Source organism: Antechinus flavipes, chromosome X, assembly GCF_016432865.1.
Source record: "Antechinus flavipes isolate AdamAnt ecotype Samford, QLD, Australia chromosome X, AdamAnt_v2, whole genome shotgun sequence".
NCBI classification, from domain to species: domain Eukaryota; kingdom Metazoa; phylum Chordata; class Mammalia; order Dasyuromorphia; family Dasyuridae; genus Antechinus; species Antechinus flavipes.
The window spans coordinates 83,474,550-83,499,303 of NC_067404.1; the positions used below are offsets into that span (position 1 = coordinate 83,474,550).

At 43.9% G+C, this 24,754-nt stretch overlaps 1 protein-coding gene across 1 annotated transcript; it reads right to left on the reverse strand.

The window, feature by feature from the left end:
* Positions 1–159: 159 nt before the first annotated feature.
* Positions 160–18,919, reverse strand: IGBP1 (immunoglobulin binding protein 1). Its single transcript, XM_051968500.1, has 6 exons — positions 14,090–18,919; positions 13,527–13,823; positions 6,420–6,615; positions 5,322–5,401; positions 4,430–4,524; positions 160–3,629 (listed from the first exon to the last, which is right to left on the reverse strand). The coding sequence occupies exons 1-6, from the start codon at positions 14,299–14,301 to the stop codon at positions 3,481–3,483; spliced, it is 1,029 nt and encodes a 342-aa protein (XP_051824460.1). The 5' UTR covers positions 14,302–18,919; the 3' UTR covers positions 160–3,480.
* Between the last annotated feature and the right edge of the window lie 5,835 nt (positions 18,920–24,754).

Consider the following 24,754-nt stretch of genomic DNA (forward strand, 5'->3'; position numbering starts at 1 on the left):
TTCCCAAAGATTGGACATCAGCAAAATGAGGGGTCGAAACAGCTTTGGCTATCATATTCTAAGACCCCAAATCCTTTCCCCTTCTTTGGGGAAGGCCATGTCTAAGGGCCCTTTCAAAATTTTAGTCCTAAGGACACTAATGCTAAAGTGAACCAGAGCTTCTTAAGAGAGCATTTATTTCCTACACAAAATTTTTTTAGTACATTCAGTCTTCTGGATGTCAGCTCAAGAGCTGGGCCCAGGTATTCTGGGCCTAGAATTTGTGTTATAAATCCCTTCTTCCAAAATACACACACATGCTACGAACCACTAAACCATGGTACTCATAATAACACCATAGGTTTGGCCTAGGCCAAGCCCTGTATAAAAATGAAAACCATTACTCATTTTTCTTTCCATGATTTTGCTTTTACCACAGCCAAGTAGTTCACCACCAACTGGCCTGACGAGAATTATAATATGCTCAAAATGTTAAGCACCAAATTACGTAATGAAACATTTAATTACCATTTTAACAGATAGATAGGTAATGACTCATCACTGATGCAAGAATCGTTCCTGAATCAGCTGTCTGGATACAGTCAAGACCACCCGACTTGTTAGAATAAAAGTGAAAAGTAATACAAAACCAGCAAAATAAAAATGAGGAAATGATATGGCATGCAATTAAATCAACTCTGATCGGACTTAAACAAGTAGACTCTAAAAAGTGAGAAATAAATGGAGACAAGACATTGACGATTATTATTATAACAGTTTCATATAGTTTAACCCATGTAAATCAATTGCCATAATTACGAGTCTCAAAGATCCTGAAAACTGCCTTAGTCAACAAACACTTGATCCGTTTGCTGAATGGAGGGATGGCAGACAAGAACACTACGCATCTAGAATATAAACAAGTTTGTAAAAATCTGATGGAAGCAGATGGCGGAAGGTTATGGAGGACACTACCTCTTAAAACCATGGGAAGCAGTAGAAGGTTGAAGAAGTGTTGATGAGAGACCCAACTAGAATAGGCATCCATCCTCAGAGCATTAAAGGATGAAAATAGAAGGATAAAGAGATCAAAGATGGAAAATATCTGCAATTATCTTGATTAATAAACTTTTCCCACCATCAAGGCAGCAAAGCTATCACATGTACTTTTAAGCGCACATGAGGAAGTAGAAATGGCAACTGAAGATGAGAAAATCAGTTAGGAGGTAACATCATTTAAAGGGCACTAAGACTTATTCTCAAGGTAGCTGAAAGGGAAGATGCTAACGCATGAAAAAATAGCTCAGACTTTTTATTACTAAAAAGAAGAGAAAGGGGACCTAGAGACTATCTGCAACTACTTTCCCTGCCTATATAAAATTTTCTAAGAATAATCTACACACATTGAGTGCATACTTAATAAAGTTATTAGAAATCAGCAAGCAGCCTTTCACAATTGAAATTCCACAAAGTATTTTGACTATCACATAACTGACTGAGAGTATGAGATTCCACTGTGCTTACTGTTTATCAAATAAAACAAGCATTGGATTCGGTAGAGCAAACCACCACCTTAAAAGCTCTCCTCTGATTTGGGTCCTCTGCATGTCAATGGTATACACTGTCCCCTAAAACATGAAACACAACCTTGTTCCAAGACCCACTACTTAGAAATCTATTAAGCAAGGCAGAAACTAGAATATGTGTGCTCGCCAGATCTCTCTGCTCCCGTCCTGGAGAAGATCCGATGCGGGGTCCAGATGGCGGAGGGACTCTCTAGAGATGCTGATGCGCGCTAGAAGCTTCTGTGGCATGGAATGACGCTCCTCTGACCGCTTCAAGACTCCAGAACGCTGCAGGATGGATAGAGCCTCGTAAACGATATCCACAAATTTCTTTGAAGCGTTGGGTCTAACACTCCATAGCAGGAAAAAAACCCAAAAAACAAATGGAGGAAGACTGTATCGCCCAGCAGATGAAATGTATTTGAATGGACAGTATACGGAACCCATCCATCAGTAGATATCCCAGGGATGATGAATTAGGCCCCAAACTGCACGTGAGGAAGAGAACAAGTGAAATTGCTTCTATGCAACTGCAGAGTTCTTTGAACGAGCCCAAGCTTCTCTTTCAAAGGAGTTAAATCAGTCCTAATTATTGAATACGTCTGGGGATATGCTGCTGAGAAATGGAACATGATAATCTCCACAGAAGCCATGTCGAAGACCATCCAGGGGATAACGGAGAGGCTCTTGGGGAGCCTGAGCAGGGTCCGGGCAAGGAATTACGGAGCGGGGTATCATCAAGAGACGTATGATTTCAAAAGAGAAGTCTTGTCACGTGCTGAGAGCAAGAGACAACTAGCAGGCAGCTCTCCAACACTATCCTCTTGCTGTCCAAAGAACCCAAGGAAGGACATTTGACTACTGTATGGACTCTCCCAGTTCTGAGAACCTTGAATGCTGCTTCTAAAGTCCTTAGGGAAGACATGTTGGAAGAAATGGCCATACTGCTGAGATGACAGATCCCGGAGTAGACGTACTGTGCATCACAAGCAATAAAATGCCGAAGATGAGGGCCTGAGCCAGCTCCCCCTCCTCTTCAAGACCCGGCAAACGTTTCTGCAAATCTGTAGCCTGTGGCCTCCGAGAAGACAACGGACGATCTCTGCAAGATGTCAGTTATGAATTAGCAAACAAAGCTCTCGGAAGAGCTGCAAGGGAAGAATTGTTGACTTCAATGAACTTAAGGTGAAGAAAAGAGGTGGGAAGCAGTGGCACCAGAAGAAGTCCCAGGATCTCACGTCCCTGTCATAGCCTCCACGTGGGACCAAAGCGAGTGCTGGTGAGACCCCTAAGGCACTGTTGTTATTTGCAAACTGCTTCAAGTAGTGCCTGAGGAACAGTCTGTGAAGGCTGGCCTTGGGTGTCCACCAGAGTTCAGTTATGGCCCTGTTGCTGATTCCTGAAAATGATGCCAAGAGGCAGGGAAAATCTTGGCCCCTGATTCTGTCCTTTTGTAAATGCCACGGTGCCCAAAGTACTTGGAGGGCAGAAGGGGGTTGTCACCAGTGGTTACGAGTGTAAAGAATTCACTGAGATCTTCCATGGACAAGCGGCTTCTACGTAGCCCGGCCTAGGAAAGGGCTTGGTTCCATGGAGGCTTAAAACGCATGGGACTTTATCTTTTTAAACAATCCATACAACAATCAATAATACAGAGCCATTTCTCATTGCTTTTTCCTTTCCACTTACTTGGGAATGTCTGGGAAACTGGGAATCTCTGCTCAAGTGTGACGTCTGCAACAGCTGTCAGCTCATCAGCTAGGCTACAAGTGCACACTTAAGTCTTTTGACACTTTATTGAATGCACAGCAAGATGAACTGTCTCTGATGTCATTGTACACGGGAGAGGGAGGAGGGCAGGGGAGTGGGAACCTGTACAACTTTCCTTTGGAGGCGAAGATTCGAGCCCCTCTGGTCCTATTTCTTCTTGATGAAATTAACCCATATTCTGCCGGTTGCCATAACCCCGTGGATGTGTGTCCTTCCAGTCGTCCCAATTACGCTTTTTGAGTAATGACTCTTCATCATCCTCTTCTGACTTTGTTTCCTGATCCTCATCTTGATCTGCCTCCTGATTGAGGGTCACTAAAAGAGGCAAAGGCAGGAAGAAGGAGTGACCATAAAGCAAAGCTGACCAGAACTCCCCTGAACTTCTCAGGCCCTCGTTCCAGTCTGAAGGTAACGGGGGTAAGCCCAAGCCCTCTAGGGAAACACTACTGAGGGTAAATAACAGCCCCAGAGGACACCCAAATTGGTTCATAAGGACAAAAAGTTCATCAGAGCTACTCTCAGTCCAGAGTTTCCTTCCAGTCAGCAGATCCAAAGTACAGGAAAAGAAGAAAAAAAAAAAAAAAAGCTGCCATGAAAAGTACTGGTGATGGAAGGTAAGAGGAAAAGGTGGGCATCAGAGGGGGCACAGATGCAGTTCACGCTCTTTTACTGAGCTCAGGGTGATCGATTGGTGCTGGATCCATGGGGCTCAACAAACAGAGAACGTGTGGATTGCACTGATCAAGTTAGCTCCAACACAGCAAGGCCCCAGGCCTAGCCACAGCACCTGGCACAGGGTGAATGCCCAAGACCAGTCAACCGCTCACCAGTTTAGAATTTACACTACCCCTTTGGAAAGGAAACTGCCCACAGTTGGTAATCCAAATAAAAGGACTCTGAGAACCGAGTTCTGTTTCTAAAGCCCTAGCATAAACTACAGTAGCCTCTCCCGTTGGCTACTGATTTCAACAACATGGAGCGCGAGCCTGGCATTTCTTTCTGTGTTCAGTTCCTATTATCCCACCCACTTCCTACATCCCTTTGCTTTAGTCCTTGAGCAGAGTACCTGGAACACAGGTTAAGTGCCTAAGAAGTGCTGGCCAATTGGTTTGTACCTTTTGAATTCTTGAATGTGTCCCATTTTTGGCGTTGCTCATACCAGTCATTCACTGTCATGGTCGCCAAGCTGGGATAGCCAGAGCCAAATACCCTTGGGAAAGTAAATCAGCAAAAGAGAGTTAAACAAAAACAGCCCCTTCCGTTCAGTGACAGGCTCACTGAATGAGTCAGCAGCTGTCTCCATTCAGAGTCACCCACCGAGAGCTCAGAAAAACTATGGCACCCCTAGGATAAGCTAACTGGGCTTCAGCAGACTAAGAGCAAGGCCAGGTTTTCATCAGAAGACAAAACATCTTCCAGGGAGGGAAGTCAGTCTAAGAAACCAACAGAAGGGATGCAGCTGACAACTGTCCAGATGAGGCTTTACTGTGGATCAGTCTCCCGCCCTTCCCCACCCCTGCCTCCCACCCAGGTATAGAGGAAGCTCCACAACTGTTCTCTCCTGTGTCTCTTAGCCAGGGGACACAAAATGAAATCCTCAGGGAATGAGCGGTCTTTCTATCTGTAACTGAGGGAGAAAGGATGCCACCTCCTCAGAGTTGGAAGGTCCCGAGGCCAATCTCAAACCATACTACGAACCTCATCTGCACCGGCCCCAACAAGCAGCCATCCAGTCTGGGTGTGAAGCTGACAGCACCACCTCACTAAACGCCCCCTTCCTTCCCTGCCCTCAGGCGGACACAAGGCTCGGTAGGAAGGTTTTCCTTCTTCAACCTCTTTCTTTTAGGTCTCATCTAAGTGTTAGGTTTAGGAGGAAAGAGGAAGAAGTCTCCACAGGGGAGAAGGTCACCTTTCCATGATGCTCATCAGGTTTGTAACACGCCTCTGCCATATCAGCCTGTCGCCAGAAGGCCCACAAGAGCAAGCTCCCTTCCAGGTGCTACTTACTTGGCCTGGGCAGTGTCCCGAGTGAGGATAAAAGGTTTGGTTGGAGCTCTGTTCTGAGGAGGCACCCGAGAAGTTGATGGCTGAAAAGGCAAAGGATAACAATTAGTTATCCCACCACCACCAAAGAAGTTCTGAGAGTGTTCTTAGAATCTCAGAAAGCCCTAGGTTACAATCAAGTCATTGAGCATCACTTCCTGTTCTCTGTCTCCCAGAAACAGCAGGAGCAGACTAGGAATGGGGTCACAGAAAGCTCTCGCAGGAACCATCTTTCCCCCAAATCAACAGTCTGCTTTTAAAAACTACTACTTGGACAAGGTCATTCCAAAGCTTTTATCCATTTCTAACCTACTTCCTTTTCCTAGCACTTAAGACCCTCTTCTTAGCCTTGCCTTCAGTGGAGAAATGCAGCTGGCAAGCGCCTGCTTCTTGACAAATGGCTGTTATGTCTGGGCCTTCCTCGCCCCCTCTAAGCCTAGCCAGTAGTCCTATGCTCTCTAGCAGGAAAAGCGTCAAAAGAAAGCTCCAGGATTTCTCACACTGTCCTCCATAGAAAGTCAGAGGCACGTGAACATCTCCAGCACCTCCTTCCCAAACAATACAGGCAAAGATGATGTGGCTAATTTCGGCCAACCCCATCACTTCCAGAGCCAGTCCCAAGGCCACGTGGGGGACTGGGGGTCTAGGGCGGGAGCAAAACACAGATGGCTCCTTGACTTTAAAACCTCAAACCCCACTGTGTTTCAGGTGACCTTGGGAAAGGCCCTTCAGAGAGCCTGTTAATTCCTTCGGCTTTGAATGAAGTAGCTCTAGAATGAATTCTCTGAGAAGCCAGGAAGTTGCTCTGAGCAGAGCACTTCCAGGGTAATTCATGGAAAGCAGACAAGGAAAAAAGAAGGGCTATTCTCTATAAGCGGGGAGAGGGTCCTCAAGGCTGCAGGGCGGCCTCGCGGGACCCACCTAGCTCAACAATGACAATGGATGTTTGATTCTGAAAACTGAGACTGCAATGTCATTTGAGGAATTCTCTGTGGAGGTTCTAGGTCATCATGTAGCACCCACTCTTAGAAACCCACAGCAGAAATGCAATCCCACTCCTACCTGTTTTCCCAAGTCTCGGGCTTTCAGGATCACTATTTCTTGGTCGATGCTCTCAATCTCCTCCAAACTGATGTTGACCCACTTCTGTAAGTGAAGCAGGTAATATTCTCGAACTTGTTCCTCATCTGCTCGGCCATTTTCTACAGCAGATTCCAGAGATGCCAACTTGTTCTCCAGCTCCTTCTTCTGCTTGTATCTGTCCCACAGAATTCAATCCCACAAACACTGATGAAGTGCCTACTAGGTGCCTGGCCCTGTTCTAGGGGCTGGGGGGTACAAAGAAAGGCAAAAAAAGGAGTCTCTGTCTGCCACTAGCTGGGAGATGGATTTTGACATCAGAGGGGTCCATGTCGAAGACTCGGTGACTGAAGCATTCCAGCTCACCATTTCCTTTGGAAGAGAAAGCAAACCTAAGAAGCCTTACTTGGGAACCTCAAGAAGGAGGCTATCCCTTCTTCCCCCCCTCCCAAATGACTTGAACAAGCTCATAGCCATTTTCCTAAGTACAATTATCACAGCAGGATGAAGCAGCATATAAACAGTCAACATAATTTCTCCCACTCTCAGGAAATAAGCCAGTCTAGAAAGCTGCTGATGCACTATCCTGCCTCGGTAGTGGTGTCAGGTTTTATAACCCATAACCCACAATTCCTCTGAGCCACCGGGAAGAGATTATGAGAAATGGCTAGGAACTGAAGCTAAAGAGACAGAATCTGTTCTCAGAAGTTTTCATCTTTAGACAATCAGCTCAACATGTGGTCAATAGAATCTAATTTTTCTCCAGGACACAGAATACCCCTTTGGGGCATTCTGTTTAGGAGTTAAGCAACATCATTTCCCACCGAATCTTAATAATTGGTTGAGACGTCAGAGACCACAGAGGTTCACCTTCCCATCCACGTTAGACTACCCACTATATGTCTAACAGGCAGTCATCGTCTTAAACACTTTCAGTGAGCAGGGGCTGGTCAGTCAGCCAATAAATGTCTAAGTGCTCAGACTCCAGGCGCTGTGCTGGACAGCGTGAATTGTTAGAAAGTTCTTCGTATGTGACATTTGTGTGCAGCATATATATACATATATATGTGGCATTTATATAGTACTCTAAAGTTTGCAAAGCACTTCACATGTATCATTTCATTTTATCCTCATCACAACCCTCAGAGGTAGGTGGTATTATTGTTACCATTTTACAGCTGAGTTAACTGAAGCAGACAGAAATTAAATGATTTGTCCAGTATCGTACAGCTAGTAATTCTCCGGTGCTCTATTCCCTGTGGTGCCACTTGGATGCAACCTGAAATATGCCTTTCCATTGATTCCACTTCTGTCATTCTGAAGAGTTCAGGACAAATATTCCGTTCGATCAGCAAGCGTGGATTAACACCCACTCTGTGCCGAGCACTTTGTTAGATGCTAGAGACGCATACACAAAACCGAGACAGGTTATAACCTAAGCAACTTGCATTCTGTGGAGGGAATACAATACATTCCCAGATAAGTGAATACCTGGGGGTACTTTTGGGGGGAAGGAGAGAAGAGAGAAGAGAGAGAGAGAAGAGAATATGAACGAGAGAGAATATGTGATGGAACTAAGCAGGCTGAGATGGTCTGCAAAGACCTCTTTAAGAAGGCGGCCTTGAGCCAAATGGGTGGCCTTGTGAGTGCCTCAAATCAGCAATCAAACTGCTTCATCATCTTTTTCCAGGCCAAATAATTCTGGATCTTTGAACCATTTCTCACAACATGGCTTCCAGACCCTTCATCATGCTGATCACCCTCCACCGGATGCCTCTTAAAATGGAGTAACCAGACACATGTGGCCTACATAACTAGGCTCAATGGCACAACCTTGGGATTCATTGATACTCTTTAAGGCAACATAAGATTGTGCTAGTGTTTCTCCCAACATATTCTTAACAATTAGCAACATCTGATAGAAACAGCTAAACTGAGATCTGCCCGCAGGGGCAGAGGGAGCAACCGTACCAATGATAATTCTAGGAAAGTGTCATGTTACAATCAACAACGGATTCCCTGGCAATGGGATCTCAAGGGCGACACATCTGGGCCTGACCCAGATAAGGTCCCAAAATAGACACTGGGGCTTGATACAGGGCTTGCTTATCACTCCTGCCACCCAAACCTTCTTAAGCCCAGCAGCTCCTTCCTTTGAAAGATAGAGACCCTAGTATTCTTGCTACCTAATGAGACATCCCGGTGTAGCAGTCCTACATGTGCCAGAGAGATGGCTCACTGGGTTTCTGGAACAGGGGGGAAACGACATGGGTTGCTCCGGGCAATTCTCTGTCCCCACTCTACATCGAAAGAGCCAGAGTCTTTGGCCAAACCCTCTTTCTCAGCCCCAAAGCATCACAAAACCCCAAAAGGTGAAGTTGACCCCTGAAATTCAGTTTGAAATGCCATCTAGCCCTGAGATTTCTCGGCAGTAGATGTTACCTTCCAAATGCCCTTCACCATTCCAGGAGGACTAAGGAAGGGCCCCAAACTCTTGGCAGCAGTCCCAGGCGGTTAGGCTTTGGTGCAGTGATAAGAGAGCTAGGCCGTGAGTCAGGAAGTCCAAGCTCAAATCCAGCCTCAGACACTCAGTAACTGTGGGATCCTGAGCAATTCACTTCATCTCTGTCTGTTTCCTCCTTCCAGGAAAATGGGGATAATAGCAGCAGAGTTGTGGTGAGGAGCCAATGAGATCATATTTGTAAAGCACTCAGCGTAGGGCCTGGCACACAGGAGACATTCTATAAACGCTTATTTCCTTCCATTCCCCCTGTAGACTCTCTCCTATGCAGACAGGATTCCATTCCTAGTTCTAGAGAGGATATTAGCAACATGGAGGAAATGGAGACAGAGTAGCGGCTCCAGTAATGCTATCTTGTAACACTCTAGTAGGTTTGGAAAACCCAGGGAAGGAAACTCTCAGACTCTTTGGACAATGTTGCAACTAAGTGATCCTTCTTCCACAGGCTCTTAGGCTCCTCCTTTCAGTGCCTTTAATCTGCACTCTGTAACTGCCAGTCCAATACCATTAGAAAGTGCCAAGCCTGACTGATTTTAGTGACCCCAGCCCATGGCTCACTGCCCAGTCTGACCATCTACTCACCAGCGGCCTGCCGTGGCTCGAGCAGGCCAGTCCTTTCCTCCCCATCTCAGAGAGATGAGACCAGTGGCCAGAGCAGCACAAGCTTGGACAAAAGCTGCAAATGGCCTGTCGTCCAAGGGCCAGGTAAGTTCTGTAGAAATTTCAGCCTGGCAGCTGGGACGCCAATATCTACTATAAGATATTGCTGGCAATTTCAGTTGGTGCGAGTCCCCCTAATGACAAAATCAAAGACCCTTACAGAAGACAGAAGCAGGCACAGGCAAATAAGGACAAAGTCAAGAGGTCTGACAAGAGTGGCAGGAATATTCCAACCCCAAATGATCTGAGGCTAGTGATAACTACTAAAGGAAATAAGAAGGGCTTTAAAAAGCTACTTTGGGGATGAAATATTACAGCGAGAACTGCTGCCTGGCATGATTACACAATGACTATAATGGACACTCAAGAAAGAGAAGATCCCACTTCTCTTTGCTCTGCCAAGGACACCGAGAGTAAAGCACCATAATGGACTATAATCACTCCCTTATTAATCTGTGAGAGCTGAGACAAGTCACCCAAGCTCTCTGAGCCTTAGCTCTTTAGCTCGAAAATGAACTGATTGGACTAAATACTCTCCAAGATCTCTTCCACTTGTAAACCTATAATTTTTAGACTTTGAGGGACAGATCAAAATTAGTTAACGGGGAGCTAAAACGCAAGACAAGTGAAGAGATGGTACAAGATCAACTGTCTTTTTTGAAGACTTCCAGTCACCAGACCTAGAAAACTACTGTCCAGGGTACTGAAAGAACCAGTAAATGGTCTTGGAAAATTCATGGAGAAACAGAAGAGATGCCATGAGACTGGAAAAAGGCAAATGGCACCCTGATTTAGAAAAAGAGGAAGAATATTTGCAAACTATAGGCTGGTAAGCTTGAGTTTGATTCCAAACAATGTTCTAGAATGTATTGTTAGAGCTGGTTTGTGAAAATTTAGAAAGGGAGGGGTAACCCCTAAGAACCTATAGGGCTTCATCAAACAGCTTATTCCAGACTAACCCACACTTCCTTTTATTTTCATTTCTTTATTTCTTTATTTCTTTTAAAACAGGATAGGCAGATGGGTAAATTGGGGAATATTAGAGACAAAATAACTTGGATTTCAGCAAAGTCCTACACAAGTAGGAGAGACATGGGCTGGTACACAATATGGTCATGTGGATTCAAGTGGCAGAATGACTTGATCCAAACAGTGTTTAGAGGATCGATGCCATTCTAGAAGGAGGTCTCTGGTAGACTCCATGTCACAATCACTCTTCTTGTTTTTCTGTGGTGTTTTAACATTTTAATTTATTATTTGAAGGCACAGATAAAAACATAAAATTTAGAATTGACAAAAAACTGGGCAAGACAAATATCACACTGAATGGCAGATTCAAGTTAACCAAAGTTTATTACACATCTATGTGCCAGGCACTAGGCTAACTGGAAAAAAAAAAAAAAAAAACAAAAACAAAAAAAAAACAAACAAACTGGTCCCTGCCCTCAAGGAACTTACAATCTAAACAGGGAAACAACATGCAAGTGATTATGTACAAATAAGGTATAGACAGGATAAATCAGACTTAATAGAGGTAAAGCACTAGCACTAAGGGGGTACCAGGAAAGGATTCATGCAGAAAATGGGATTTTAGTGGAGGTGAGGGGGAACTTCAGTCGTGGGGGGCAGAGTGAAAATGCATGGAGTCAGGAAATGGAGGATCTCGTTCCTGGTGTTACTGGATTGCAGGGTTGGAGTGGGGGATAAGGTAAGATGTTAAAAAGGCAGGAAAAGGTAGGAAGCAGTAAAGGGATTTAAAAGCTAAGTAGAGTCTGAACAGGGAACCACTGGAACTTAATAAATAACTAAATGACATGGTGAGATCTGTGCTTTAGGATGATCATTAACAGCTGAAAGGAGAATGGACTGAAGTGGGGAAGAGACTTGAAGCAAAGGAGAGTCAAACCAGTAGGTTACAGCAATAAGCTACGGGAAAAGTGATAAAAGTTTGCATCAAGATGGCAACAGTTTCAGGAGAGAAAGTAGTAATCACAAGAGATGTTGCAAAGGTGGAAACTTGATGGGACCTGGCAACAGATTTGATATTCATGGGGTGGGGATGTGGGAAAGAGGAAAGAGCTGAGGAAGACTCTTGGATTTTGAGCCTGGGGGACTGAGAGGATGGCTTTGGAGGGAAAGCTAACAAGTTCAGTTTTGGACATGTTGAGTTGGAAAAAATCTGCTGGCTATTGCTATACTGAGATGTCCAGTAGGCAGTTGGAGACATGAGGCTACAGGTCTAAGATAAAGAGACCACAGATGATAACTGAACCCATAGAAGCCGAGGAGGTCACCCAGAGACAGTACAGATGGAAAAGAAGAGCAGTCCAGAAACACAGGTCCAATTAGGGGCCCTGGATTAGAGATGATTTGCAAAGCAAGACCACAAAACAGAAAGCTTCCTAAGGAATAAGTGGCTGGGAGGTCCATGTAGGCAACATCTTTGTCAGACTGTCTACACTACCAAAAAGGGCCTCACACCTATGACAAGGGCAAATTTTTGATAAAAATCTAACATTGTCACCATTCGGAAAAGGAGGGTTGTTGGAATGAGTTCTAGGCTGACCATTTACTGTGTGCTTCACACGCCTGAGTCTAGGCAACACTAGGCAAGGTGAGTGGCCAAAAGTTCTGGATGATATCAGCCTTATTGAGAGATGGATGGAGCACTATGCAAATCTCAGTCAGGAAGGTTGCAAAACTGTAAGTGGAAAAGAAAGCTAGTGTGAACGCTCCTTTAGGTGCAGCCATGCCCCCCACTTAAAGAGCACACCACTGGGTTTTGGTGGAGGTGCCCCATGCCTGATCCTGGCAGATATTTTAACCAGAGGCTAGATATGATCACATCTCAAGAATGCTTTCGAGGAAATTCCTACTCAAGAATGATCTGGAGCAGATGAACTATTTGATTGAAGTTTTGGATTTTTCAACTCAGATTCTGGGATCTAATCTCATCAAGAGGTTTTGCAGGAAGCCTCCGCCCTTTAAGACCCACAGTTATCGTACCTAGTAGGGACATGTTTCCACAACAGACGAGCCCACTCTTTCTAAAGTCCCACTGGATGCCCCAGGGGTTCTAGCTCCACTAAGAGGCCCTCAGTCCCAGCTGGCACTTAGAATCCACCCTGAACAGTGCTGGTTCCTTCCAGCAGAGAAGAGAAACAACCTGAGATCAATGTAGGTTACTTCCCAGCATTCAAGTTTCTTCCTGGGAGAGAGACAGGGAATAAGAGCCCAGTCCTGAAGAAGTTAAGAATACTGTTCATTTAGATTGATGAAGAATTCCTAGATCTTAAGAATGGGCCATTCAGTCTGACTCGTATCCGAAGAATCCTGTCTAGAAGATACATGACTATCCCCAAGAATTCTGCAAGACTCGTGTTCCCTTTTTTTCACTAAATTTCATAACATCTTCATGTTGTTAGTGGGAAGTTTCCATTTTTCACATGGAAAAATCAAGTCAGAAAAGAGTGATTTGCTCAAGACCTCACAGCATGAGTATTAATTTTGGAACCGGATGTTCTGGGTTCAAATTCCCAGGAGACTTGCTGATGAATACACTTGGGTAAGATTCCTTTCATCTGTAGTCATCAGTTCTCTTACCTCAACATGAGGGGACTGGATTAGCTGGTTACTAACCTATAGCTATGACATACAATGTACAAAGGGGTAGGAAGAGAGTAGGACTCAGAACAAAGGTGCCAGTGTTCTTTTCTCTATACAATGGTTTCCGTGATGGGGCTGAAGGGAGTCATCTCAACAAAGGCAGTGGCTTCTGGCAAATCTTAGACATGTCTTTCCTCAGGCTCAGTAAGGAGAACCCCCTTAACAACAAGCTCCTTTTTTTTTTTTGGGTCTCCCCCAAAACATGCATCACTCCATGGAACTCTGTCAAGCCACTGACTCACCTCTCTATTTTGGCTTGTCTGTGGGACGCCATGGCAACGAGGCTTTGCTGGCTTCCCGTGGGCCCATCGAACGATTTTTTTCCAGGGGGGTTATCCTGGGTTGAGGGAAGCTCAAACTTTGTGACCTGGTAGTTCTGACATTGCTTTAAAAAGTCCATGAAGTGGGCACGGGCAGTTTGTACTTGTTCCAACCTGTGATTGAAGCTGATCTGCTTCAAAGTGAGAGCTCCCTGGAGAGCCGGTACCAAGAGATACTTGAGGTCGGTGGAAGAAATTTCTTCCAAGTCTTCATTAGGGCTGTAAGAAAGGCAGAGAGAGGCTGAGTCCGAGCCCTTGCCCCGGCTCGGACAGTGCCTCTGGGTTTCCCATGCACCAAGGGATTCGCCGCGGAGCTCAGAGTCCAGGTGCCGCCGACTGTCACGGACCGGAGGCGAGGAAGCTACGGACCTCTGGACCGTCCCCTAGAGTCCCTCCCCTGGCCGGAGCCTACTCTGCCCCTCCTCTGCTTTTCGTCCGGTCCCTATCCCCTCCAAGTCCGGTCGCTGGCTGCTCCCCCCACTCACCTGAACAGGTCAAGCTGCGCCATCATGCGGGAAGCTTTCTCCAAGCTTTCCAAACCTTGCTTCACCTTCTCCTGGATAAACCTGGAGTTCGTCGACTCGTTGGTGTCCTCGACTTCACCTAATAGCCGGCGGCCGGTCTCTAGTAGCTGCGGCAGTCGGGGCCCTACTATCTCCTCTTCGTCTTCAGTCGCCGCCGCCACCGCCTCCGCCATTTTGGGGAAGGACGGAACCGGCGGTCATCTACTTCCGGGGTCAGAGGGCACCCACTTCCCGGCCGTACCGGAAGAGCCGCCATGTTGTTTTTCTCTTTACAGGCCGAGAAGAGGGGGGGGGGGGAGGCGGGGCGAGGGACCCCGAGGGGCTAGCTGCCTTTTCTCTCCCTTCTCCGCCCCCCGTCTCCCGTCACTATAGCTGCAGCCGCCGTGGCTGGATCTGCGTCTCACTTTGCCCCGCCCCGTGGCCACAGGTCCGGCCCATACCGGGCACAGGCACAACCCACCGCGGAGTGACTGGCAGACTACGAGCCGAGCACGACTGCGACTGGGCGGATACGAGTGCACGCGCGCGCGCGAAAGAGAGAGAGAGACCGCCGCTTCTGAGAAACGGCGCGAGCCGGTCGGGCGCAGCGCCTCCGGACGGTCGGAGGCAGGGTTAGGCGAAAGCGCGCGGAGGTGAGCTGAGAGCTGGGCTGCGGCCTGAGCGCCTCAGCCCCGGCTTTGCCCTCCGAGTGCGCCCCCGAGGGAGTCCGGGGGCGCTGCGTCATCCCCATCCCACTCTGTGTTGCCTCACTTTTCCCATCCGAGCTCCCCTGCTACTCTTAACTCTGTGGTTCCGCTGGGACAGCTCTAGGCGTGACAGCTGATATTTACATGGATTTCATTTCAAGTGATCAAAGCACTGGGCATGCTACTTTTCATTGAAAGCTCCCAAGATCCCCAAGAGCGAGCTGCCCCGTGGGCCGGTGACCAGAGTTGTTCCTGGCCACACAGCTAAGTAAGCAAGCATCAGGCACGAGATTCAACCCCACGCGTTCGTGATTTGAAAGGAGGATCTTGATTAGCCTCTAGAGTCCAGCTTCTTAAAGTATGTGTCATGAGCCCAGACAGGGTTAAAACTTTATTCTCACTAAAACTTTGGTTTGTATACTTATTTTATATCCCTCTGTACCGGGACGAAAAGGGGTCACAAATAGGAAGAGTTTAAGAAGCCACACTCTGGAGGATCCCATGATTCCGAGCCAGTGGCAGATCTATAACTAGGCCAAACTTGTTGTCTGTCCTTCCTTGTCAGAGAGACCCGTGACCTCAGAAAGGTGACATGGAGGGGAATTGGATTTCAGGGAGGGTGGGGCTGGGCAAGGTCACCTGCCTCACTTTCCTTTCCAGAGCCATCTGTGTCCCCAGGCCAAATGGAGAGATTAGGAAGACCGCCCTGGATTTAGTTTGACTGAGGAAACACCCATCCAGCGATTAAAGCTAAATAAGAGTTGAAACAAACAAACAAAAATGCAATCAGGGAGGGTAAGCCCCTTAGGATTTCTGGCCCAAACTGAATCAAATGCTATTTACATTTGGGCTCAAACAATGGCCTGGTAGGGCTAGGCCTGGGACCTATTGTTGGTGTTTTGAGTTTAGTTCAGAAATCTAGTTAGTCAATCCTCAGATAGCTTTGGAGGTTTTAACAAAGAAAGAAAGAAAAAGTTGTGTTCTTAGGCAAAGAAGTCACTTTTCATACTATCTCCTGAATGTATGGGTGGATGAGGGAGTGAATGAATACCCACATAGTCTGTGCTCACCTGCTGGAAGTCTTCAAGCTGAATGAGTAGATGAACCCTTACTAAAACAATTGCAGAATTGCAGAAGGGTTTCCTATTCTGCTACCTTCCCAGCTTCCTTTTGTGGTATAAGAACTACTAAGAGATGAAGACAAGTTCATCCTGTAAGCTTTAATCACATCCTGATACACGTACAAATACAAGAGTGAAACATACAAAGCGTTTTCTTAAGCATCTGCTTAAGCATATGACAAGTTATGGTACATGGTGATACTGAACGAGATAAAGTGAGATCTTTCAAGACACTTGTGAAAATCAGTAAGGCTTCATCTATTTCAAAGTTTTGAGTAGGCCTGAAGGACTTTAAGCATTAAGTCAAGGGCATACTAAACAAAAATGACATTATATCTACCCTCAAGGAGCTTATGTTTAATTGAATTGGAACCCCGGCCTTTTGATTCCCGAGTCCAGTGTAGTTTCTCCTTTCTCCATCAGGTTCCCTCACTTCAGTAAATCCCAATACCAGTAATAAAGCCATATCTGAGGGGCACTCCAGGGAGAAGCACAGTGTGAGGAAAGATAGGAAAGTGGTGTTAGTGAGACCAAATGAATTTTGCTTAAGGTTAATCCTGCTCCTGGAACCCTTGAACCCATTTCCTTCTGCCTCAACTAGGACCTTGCTGTAACAGTCATTCTTCCTCTCTCAAGAATCTTCTATTTCACTTTGAGCTATCACTTCATATCTCTCAGATTGACTAAGGGTCTGTATCCCAGAGACCCTAAAAGAGGGGAAAGGATCCACATATGGAAAACTGTTTGTAGCAGCCCTTTTCATAGTGGTAAGAAACTGGAAACTGAATGGATGCCCATCAATTTGGGAAATGGCTTGAATAAGTTATGGGGTATGAATGTATCGAATATTATGGTTCTGTAAGTAATGAGGAATAGGCTGATTTCAGAGAGGCCTGGAGAGACTTCCACGAACTGATGATGAGTGAAATGAGCAGAACCAGGAGATCATTATACACAACAACAAGATTATGTGATGATCAGCTGATTTGGACTTGGCTCTTTCCAACAATCAGGTGATTCAAGGTAATTCCAATACACTTATGATGGAAAGAACCATCCCCATCCAGAGAGAAAACTATGAAAACTGAATGTGGATCAAAGCAGAGAATTTTCACCTTTATATTGTTTGCTTATTTAAGAACTTTTTTTCTCATTTTTTCCCCTTTTGATGTGATGTGTGTGTGTGTGTATGTGTGTGTGTGTGTTCAATGTGATGATTATGGAAATATGTTTAGAATAATTGCACATTTAATCTATATCAGATTGTGTCTTGGGAAGGGGAGAGCTGGGGGGAGGAGAGGGAGAAAAATTTGGAATACAAGGTTTTGTTGAAGGTGAATGTTTAAAGCTATCTTTGCATGTATTTGGAAAAACAAAATACCATCAAAATAATAATAATAAAAAAGAATCCTCAGCCTATTCAAGGCCACTGGTTCTTTTCCATTTGTCTGCAAATGTGCTTGGCTATCTCCCATTCTGAAATAGTCTTCCTTTGATTTACTCTACCTTGGTTCCTATCCCATTTTTCCCACGATCTCCTTCATTGCTACTCTTTGGATACTGTTTACAACTATGTTTTCGTTACTTTGTTGCTCGCTACTTATTGACAATTCTTTCCCCACTTTTGAGATTTCTTTGGAATTTTGCATATTGGAACCAGTTTTGAAATCTGAGTCTTTTTTTCAAAGTCCAAATCCTCCTTTTTGTCACTGTAGTTTGGGGTACTGTTGAGCACTCCCTCCTACTGATTCCTTGGTTCCATGGAGACCACAATTTCTCGGTCTTTCTACTGGTCTAGCCAGTAGGCTTAAATATATGCTCCATGGTCTTTCCTCTGCCCATTTCGATCCAGGTATGCTCTCTTAACAGTGTTCTGCACTCAGGAAGCTTCCCCTACCATCTGTCTCTCCCGGTGACTCCCAAATTTGCCCCAATCTTCTCCGAGGCTCAGACTTATCTGTCAAGACCACCTCTACCTGAGGGTCTTATTAGCACTAAGGGACTAAAGGTCCCAAAGGGCCTTTCTTAGCTGTCCTAAGCTTACCTGAAACCATGTGGAATTCCTTCCCCCTTCTCCCTTCCCCCTTCTCCCTTCCCCCTTCCTCCAGTAGATTCTAAAGGCAGACACTAGCTTGTTTTTTTACTTTGTATTTTTTACATGATACAGTATATATATATACATATATATATGATACTTAATAAATGCATTGTATAAAATGAAAGGACTTCTCCCCCTCTTAAAAAAAAAAAAAAAAAAAAAACCTGCTTCCCCCTCTCACTTTCCTGATGGCCCCTTTGTTCCCACATTCATAACCAGAGCATTATTTTAGACTCTTGGTGCTCCCTTACCTCTCATATCCCATCAGCTGCCAAGCATCCCTCTACTATATCTATCTCCACAGCTACCACCTTAGTGGCTGACCCTCCTGAAGACCAACCACAGCCAATTGGGTCCTTCCTTACTGTCTCTCCATTCCTTCATTCCAGGTAGGTCTCCCTAATCCATCCTGTCCCCGCAGGTGATTCAGTCTGCCACCTGCTGTGTGAACAGCAGATCTGAGCAAATCACTTTGCTTAAGAAAAAATGAAAATCCTCAAATGTCCATGGGTCCTCCTTACCTGCTGAGTAAAAGGCCTTCTTCCTAACGCTAGGATTTTTCCTCTGTCGGTTACCTTCAGTTGATGCTGTTGGATTTCATGTGTATGGAGTGGTTTGTCTGTTGTCTCCCCCATTAGGCAGGTACTTTATTTTTTTATGTCCTGGGCTTGACACCTAGTGGGTACTTAAGAAATCTTATTATCTGACTCTATTATCACTTTTCCAGGCTTATTTATATCATTCCTTTGTGTGTGTTCTCAGCTCCAACCAAACTGAATCCCACTCCACCCCTGTACGTATATATACATATATGGATACAGAACAGATACAAAGTGATGATTTGTATGAAGGGAGATACTCTAGAAGTTGGGAGGATGAGGAAAGCCTCATTCAGAAGGTGGCACTTGATCTCAGGCTTAAAGGAAATCAGGGATTACTAACCTTAGTTCAGAAAGAAGTGCATTCCAGGCTTGGGATGAGGGGGGAGTTTGTAAAAAAGCAAGGAGGTGGTAGATGGACTGTCATTCAGACCCCCGGTTCTTTTTCATATAATCTGGTTCCCATCCTATACTTCTGCAATTAACATATGACCTTCAGGATAGAACTTGACATTCAAATCTTTTTAAATTTCAAATACTTAGGGCCCTTAGATCTTCTGAGCTCTGTGGGGCATTACATTATTTATTTATTTATTTTTTAATGTTATACGTGTATAACCTATATTAGATTGCTTGCTCTCTTGGAGAAGGAGGAGGGAGAAATATTTGGAGCTCAAAATCTTTCAAAGATGAATGTTGAAAACTCTTTACATGTAATTGGAAAAAAATAGTATTAAATAAAAAATCATAAAAAAGAAAAGTTTTAAAAATTGAGTTCTAAATTCTCTCCCTTCCTCCAGCTCTTCCCCTACTCATTGAAAAGGCAGGGAAAAGATCAAGGACGCATGTGAAGTCAAGCAAAACATTTCCACATTAGCCATGTTATAACAACAACAATAACCAAGGCAAGAAAAAGAAAGTGAGAAAAGTATACTTCAATCTGTACTCAGTGTTTACCAGTTTTCTTTTTAGAGGTGACTAGCATTTTTTATCATGGGTCTTTTGGAATTGTCTTGGAGGATCATACTGATCAGGTAGCTAAGCCTTTCACAGTTGATTATCATTACAATACTGCTGGTACTGTGCACAATATTCTAGTTCTGCTCTATCCACTTTGCATTAGTTCATGGAAGTTTTCCCAGGCTTTTTTTTCTGTAATCATCCTGCTCATCATTTCTTAAAGCACTATATATATATATTTATTTATTTATTGAAGCTTTTGATTTTCAAAACATATGCAAGGATAATTTTTCACCATTGACCCTTGCAAAACCTTGTGTTCCAATTTCCCCTCCCCTTCCCCTCCCCACCTCTCCTAGATGGCAGGTAGTCCAATACATGTTAAACATGGTAAAAATATATGTAACTACAATATAGACATACTTATTTATACAATTATCTGGCATAGTGCAAAAATATTCATAATCATATTCATCATTCATATGATTTTAATGTTATACGTGTATAACCTATATTAGATTGCTTGCTCTCTTGGAGAAGGAGGAGGGAGAAATATTTGGAGCTCAAAATCTTTCAAAGATGAATGTTGAAAACTCTTTACATGTAATTGGAAAATCATATACCACAACTTGTTTATCCATTTCCTAATTGATGAGCATTCCCTCAATATTTAATTCTTTGCTGCCACAAAAAGAGCTGCTAAAAATATTTTTAAAAATTTTCTGTTTACTTAAGAAAAGAATAGAAAAAGGACAGAAAAGCAAAATAAAACAAAACAAAAAAGTAGAACATTGTCATGTGAACATCACGGAGGATTCAAAATATTTAACAACAAATTTCCAGTTCAAGAAAGGACATGCAATTATAGAAGAAATTATATCCATGAGTGTCCAACTTTTCTTTGCTTCCTCATTGGTTGTTCTTTTGTCCTTTGCTGGGCACTTTTTTGAGTTTATTCTTTTTTCCTTTTTCATCCCCCCTTCTCCCAAGCAATCTATAGTTAAGCACAGATACACACACACACACACACACACACACACACACACACACATACACACACACATTCACATCCATCCCCAGATCCACACACACACATATATATCTATGTAGAGCAACAAATATACATATCTACATATACTCACACACACACACATATACACATACATGAAGTTATCCATAAGTAAAGAAGCATCTAAAACAATATTAGTATGGCTGACATATATAAAATGTAGATTTCTCTCTTGATTGAATCAAGTTTGTCTTTGTCTAAGATAATGATTACTAGCCCTATTTTTTTCCCTAATAAATTCGACTCCTGATCCTATCTTCTTTCCTATCCCTGCTAACTCTTTTAGTTAGCCCATATTTGACTGAAATAGGGAGACACTGATGTCATAGGAGGATAGCAGGAAGGGGACTTAAGTATGCCCTTGACTCAATGCTTAAAGTCCTTCAGGCCTACTCAGACTCTGAAGTAGATGAAGCCTTACTCGATTTTCACAACTGTCTTGAAAGATCTCACCTCATCTCGTTCACCAGTTTCCTGCTTTCCTTCTAATTCTGCTCCTTAACTTGTTTTGGTATCACTTAAGCTCCCACCACCCATGGATCCCTCCCTTGTCTTCTTCCCCCACCCTTTGCATCTAGCTCTGTCTACCCTTCCCCCCTTATTTCTTTATAGATTTTAGAGGTGTTATACCCTTCATGGTATATAAGTAGTGTTGCCTATTGAACCCATTGCTGATGTAAGTTGGTTTTTCAAACTATGAGCCCTCTTCCCCTCTTTAATGCCTCTGTATCTATTCTTCTTCTGCACCTCATTTGTACAAATCTTTCTTTTGAGTTACCCAGTTGCTGATGTCAATCGGAAACACATGGTAGACATTTCCATGTAAAAAACATACCATGTTAAGTTCCTTGAAATCAATCTTGGATAATGGCTCTTATATGTTAAATTTTCTGTTGAATTCAGGTTTGGTTGCAAATCCTGAAAATCTGCAAGTTCATTGAATGTCCATTTTTTTTTTTCAATATTATGGATAATTTGGCTGGATATGATATTTTTGGCCACAAGCCTAGTTCTTTGGATTGCCAATATATATGATTTCAGGACTCATGGAGTTTTATTGTGGCTGCTGTTAAGTCCTGTACAATTCTAATTGTAGCTCCAGCATACTTGAATTGCTCTTTTTTTTTTTTTTCTCCTTGTCTCTGGCAAAAGTTTCCCTTTCATCTGAGGGTTTCAAAGTTTGGTAATAATATTTCTATGTGTTTTCCACAAAAAATTTCTTTGGGGTGGTGACCAGTGGGTTTTTTTTTTTTTTCTATTTCTACTTTCCCCTCGTTCTATTACGTCAGGACAATTTTCTTGCATTATTTCTTGCATTTTTGTGTAAAGGTTCTTTTGTTGGTCACAGATTTCAGGTACTCCAGTTATTCTTATATTTTCTTGATCTGTTCCCCAGATCTGTTGTTTTTCCTTTAAGATGCTTCACATTCTGTTCTATTTTTTCATTATTTATATTCTGCTTTGTTATTTCTGGGTCTCCCATAGTTTCACTGGCTTCCCCATATCCAGTTTTAATTTCCATTTGTCTTTAAGATTCTGTATCTCCCTTTCTAGTTGCTTCACTTTTCCCCCCATAATTTTCTTGTTTCTCTTGGATGATTTTTATTTTCTTAGTTTTTTCTCAATGTCTCTCATTTGATTTTTAAATTTTTTTTTGAGTTCTAGAAATTCGTTCTGGGCAGAGAACCATTTAACATTAGTCTTTGGGGTCGAAGCAGCTTTGTTTTTACTTCAGAATCCTCCTCTCAAGATGAACCCCAGTCTTCCCTGTTCCCATAGTAAGTTTCTATGGTTGAGTTCTTTCTTCTTTGCCTGTTCTTTTTTTTTTTTTTTTCTTTTAAGTGACAACTATTAGTGTAAGCACCTCCAATTGTGGGGTGGGGGCGGATGGTGACTCTAGCTTCACTTGAAATCTCCACTTTTACTTGGAACCTAAAAATATTTTTGTACAGATGACTATTTTTTCTTTTTCTTTGATCCCTTTGGGACATAGTAGTAGTATTCCTGAGTCAAAGGGTATGCTCCATTTTATAACCCTGTGAGCATAGTTCCAAATTGTTTTGCAGAATGGTTGGACCAACTCACAACTCCACCCATAGTGAATTAGTAGTCTTATTTTCCTACATCCCCTTCAACATTTGTCCTGTAAGTGAAGTGGAATCTCAGAGTTGTTTTAATAATTTTAATTTCTCTAATCAGTAGTCTCTCAAAGCATTGCTCATGTGACTGATAACTTTGATTGCTTCTGAAAACTGCTGTTCATATCTTTGGACCATTTATCATGGGTCTTATTTTTATAAATTTGGCTCACTTCCCTATACACTTGAGAAAGGAAACCTTTATCAGAGAAACTTGTAAATTATGCCCCTCCCCACTGTGTGGTTCAGAAATGGTGAGGGGTCACCATTTAATTAAAAAGCTAGAGATATCGCTATAAGCAAAGCAAAGTGTATTATACATTCTCGAGAGAAGGGCGTCCCACCCATCGAGCAGACAATCGAAGGGAGGAAGCAAGCAGGGTCAACACTTTTAATCCCTAATGCAAATATCCCCTTCCACCACTGACCCTCATCGGGAACTACCCAAGAAATTGAACTTGACCAATAAGTACACAGTTGCCCATATCTGACTGAAATAGGGAGACACTGATGTCATAGGAGGATAACAGGAAGGGGACTTAAGTATGCCCTTGACTAATGCTTAAAGTCCTTCAGGCCTACTCAAACTCTGAAGTAGATGAAGCCTTACTCGATTTTCACAACTGTCTTGAAAGATCTCACCTCATCTCATTCACCAGTTTCCTGCTTTCCTTCTAATTTGGGCTTCATTGCTTTTGTTTATGTGAAATCCTTTTAATTTCAGGTAATTAGAATTCTCCATTTCACTTCCTGTGCTTTTCTCTATCTCTTGTTTGAATAAACTCTTCCTTTATCCTTAGAGCTACAGGTAAATATTTCCATGTTCTCCCAATTTTAGTAGGGACTTTTAAAGAGGCCTGGCTCAGTCAGCTGGGCTTATTGCTCCTCAAATTGTGAGCTGTGCTGAAGAGTTCTAGCGTCTCCCCTAGCTGCCATCAAGAGCAGTAGTGAGTTCTGAGGTTTCAGTTCTCCAAGGACAGGCTACTGAGCTGGGGAATGGCAGGATACCAGAGAGGAGAAGAGTGAGGGAATAGGAATTTTAGAGCAAGAGACAGGGCAGAGGAAGGGATCTGGGTCAGTCAAGAAGCCCAGTGAGCTCTCATCTGCCATGTGGAGTCAGACCACTGGGTGGCATATGGAACTCAGTTATTTGCTCCACCTACTCCTATCTAACACTCCGGTGCTCTTGATGGGCACTGAGCTCAGTTGGGATGGACCTGGTGGGGACAGCTTCAGGGATAGGGAACAACCTAGATAAGGAGGCAGGAGACATTTGTTTTTGGATCCTGGGACTTCTCCTTTCTGAAATGGCAGTTTCTTTTCAAGGATCCTCTCCCTGCTCTCTCAGGTATTTCACAGAGTGGGGGGTGGGTGGTGAGGGGGCAGTTTAGGCTGCTAAGGGCTAAGCTCCTCTATCCTGACCTGAAAATAATAAGGCCGATGTTCTCTGAAGAGTCAGGTCCATTGGCTGAATAAATGAAGCAACAAATGCAAAAACACCATAAATGTAGAAGATACAAGCATGATTCCTACTGTCCACCAGCTTCCGTGCTAACGAGAGAAAGAACATCCAGAAGGGAAACGAATGGGGGCCGAGGAGGACACTTTGGTCAGGAGAGCTACAGGAATCCTGATTGGGGTGAAGGAGTGGGAGCATGGTCTCTCCATGCAGCAACAATGATTAGGGTTCCAGATCCCGGGCTGGGGAGGAGGGAAGAAGAGAAGGGGAAGAAAAGGATACCCATAAAGGAGCAAGGTGGTCGTCCTAGAGATGGTAGGAGAGTTAGGAGTAAAGCCAGGCCTGGGTTTTTTTTTTTAATTGTGGTCTAGGAGAGTCCCCAGTGAGGAAAGCAGGATCCCAGGGTGGTTGGTAAGGATCTAACTGGAGGGGGGAGGGAGGGAGTGGCTTAGTCTCTTTGAAGCAGCCTCAGCCAAAGCTCTGGAGCCTTATCCCC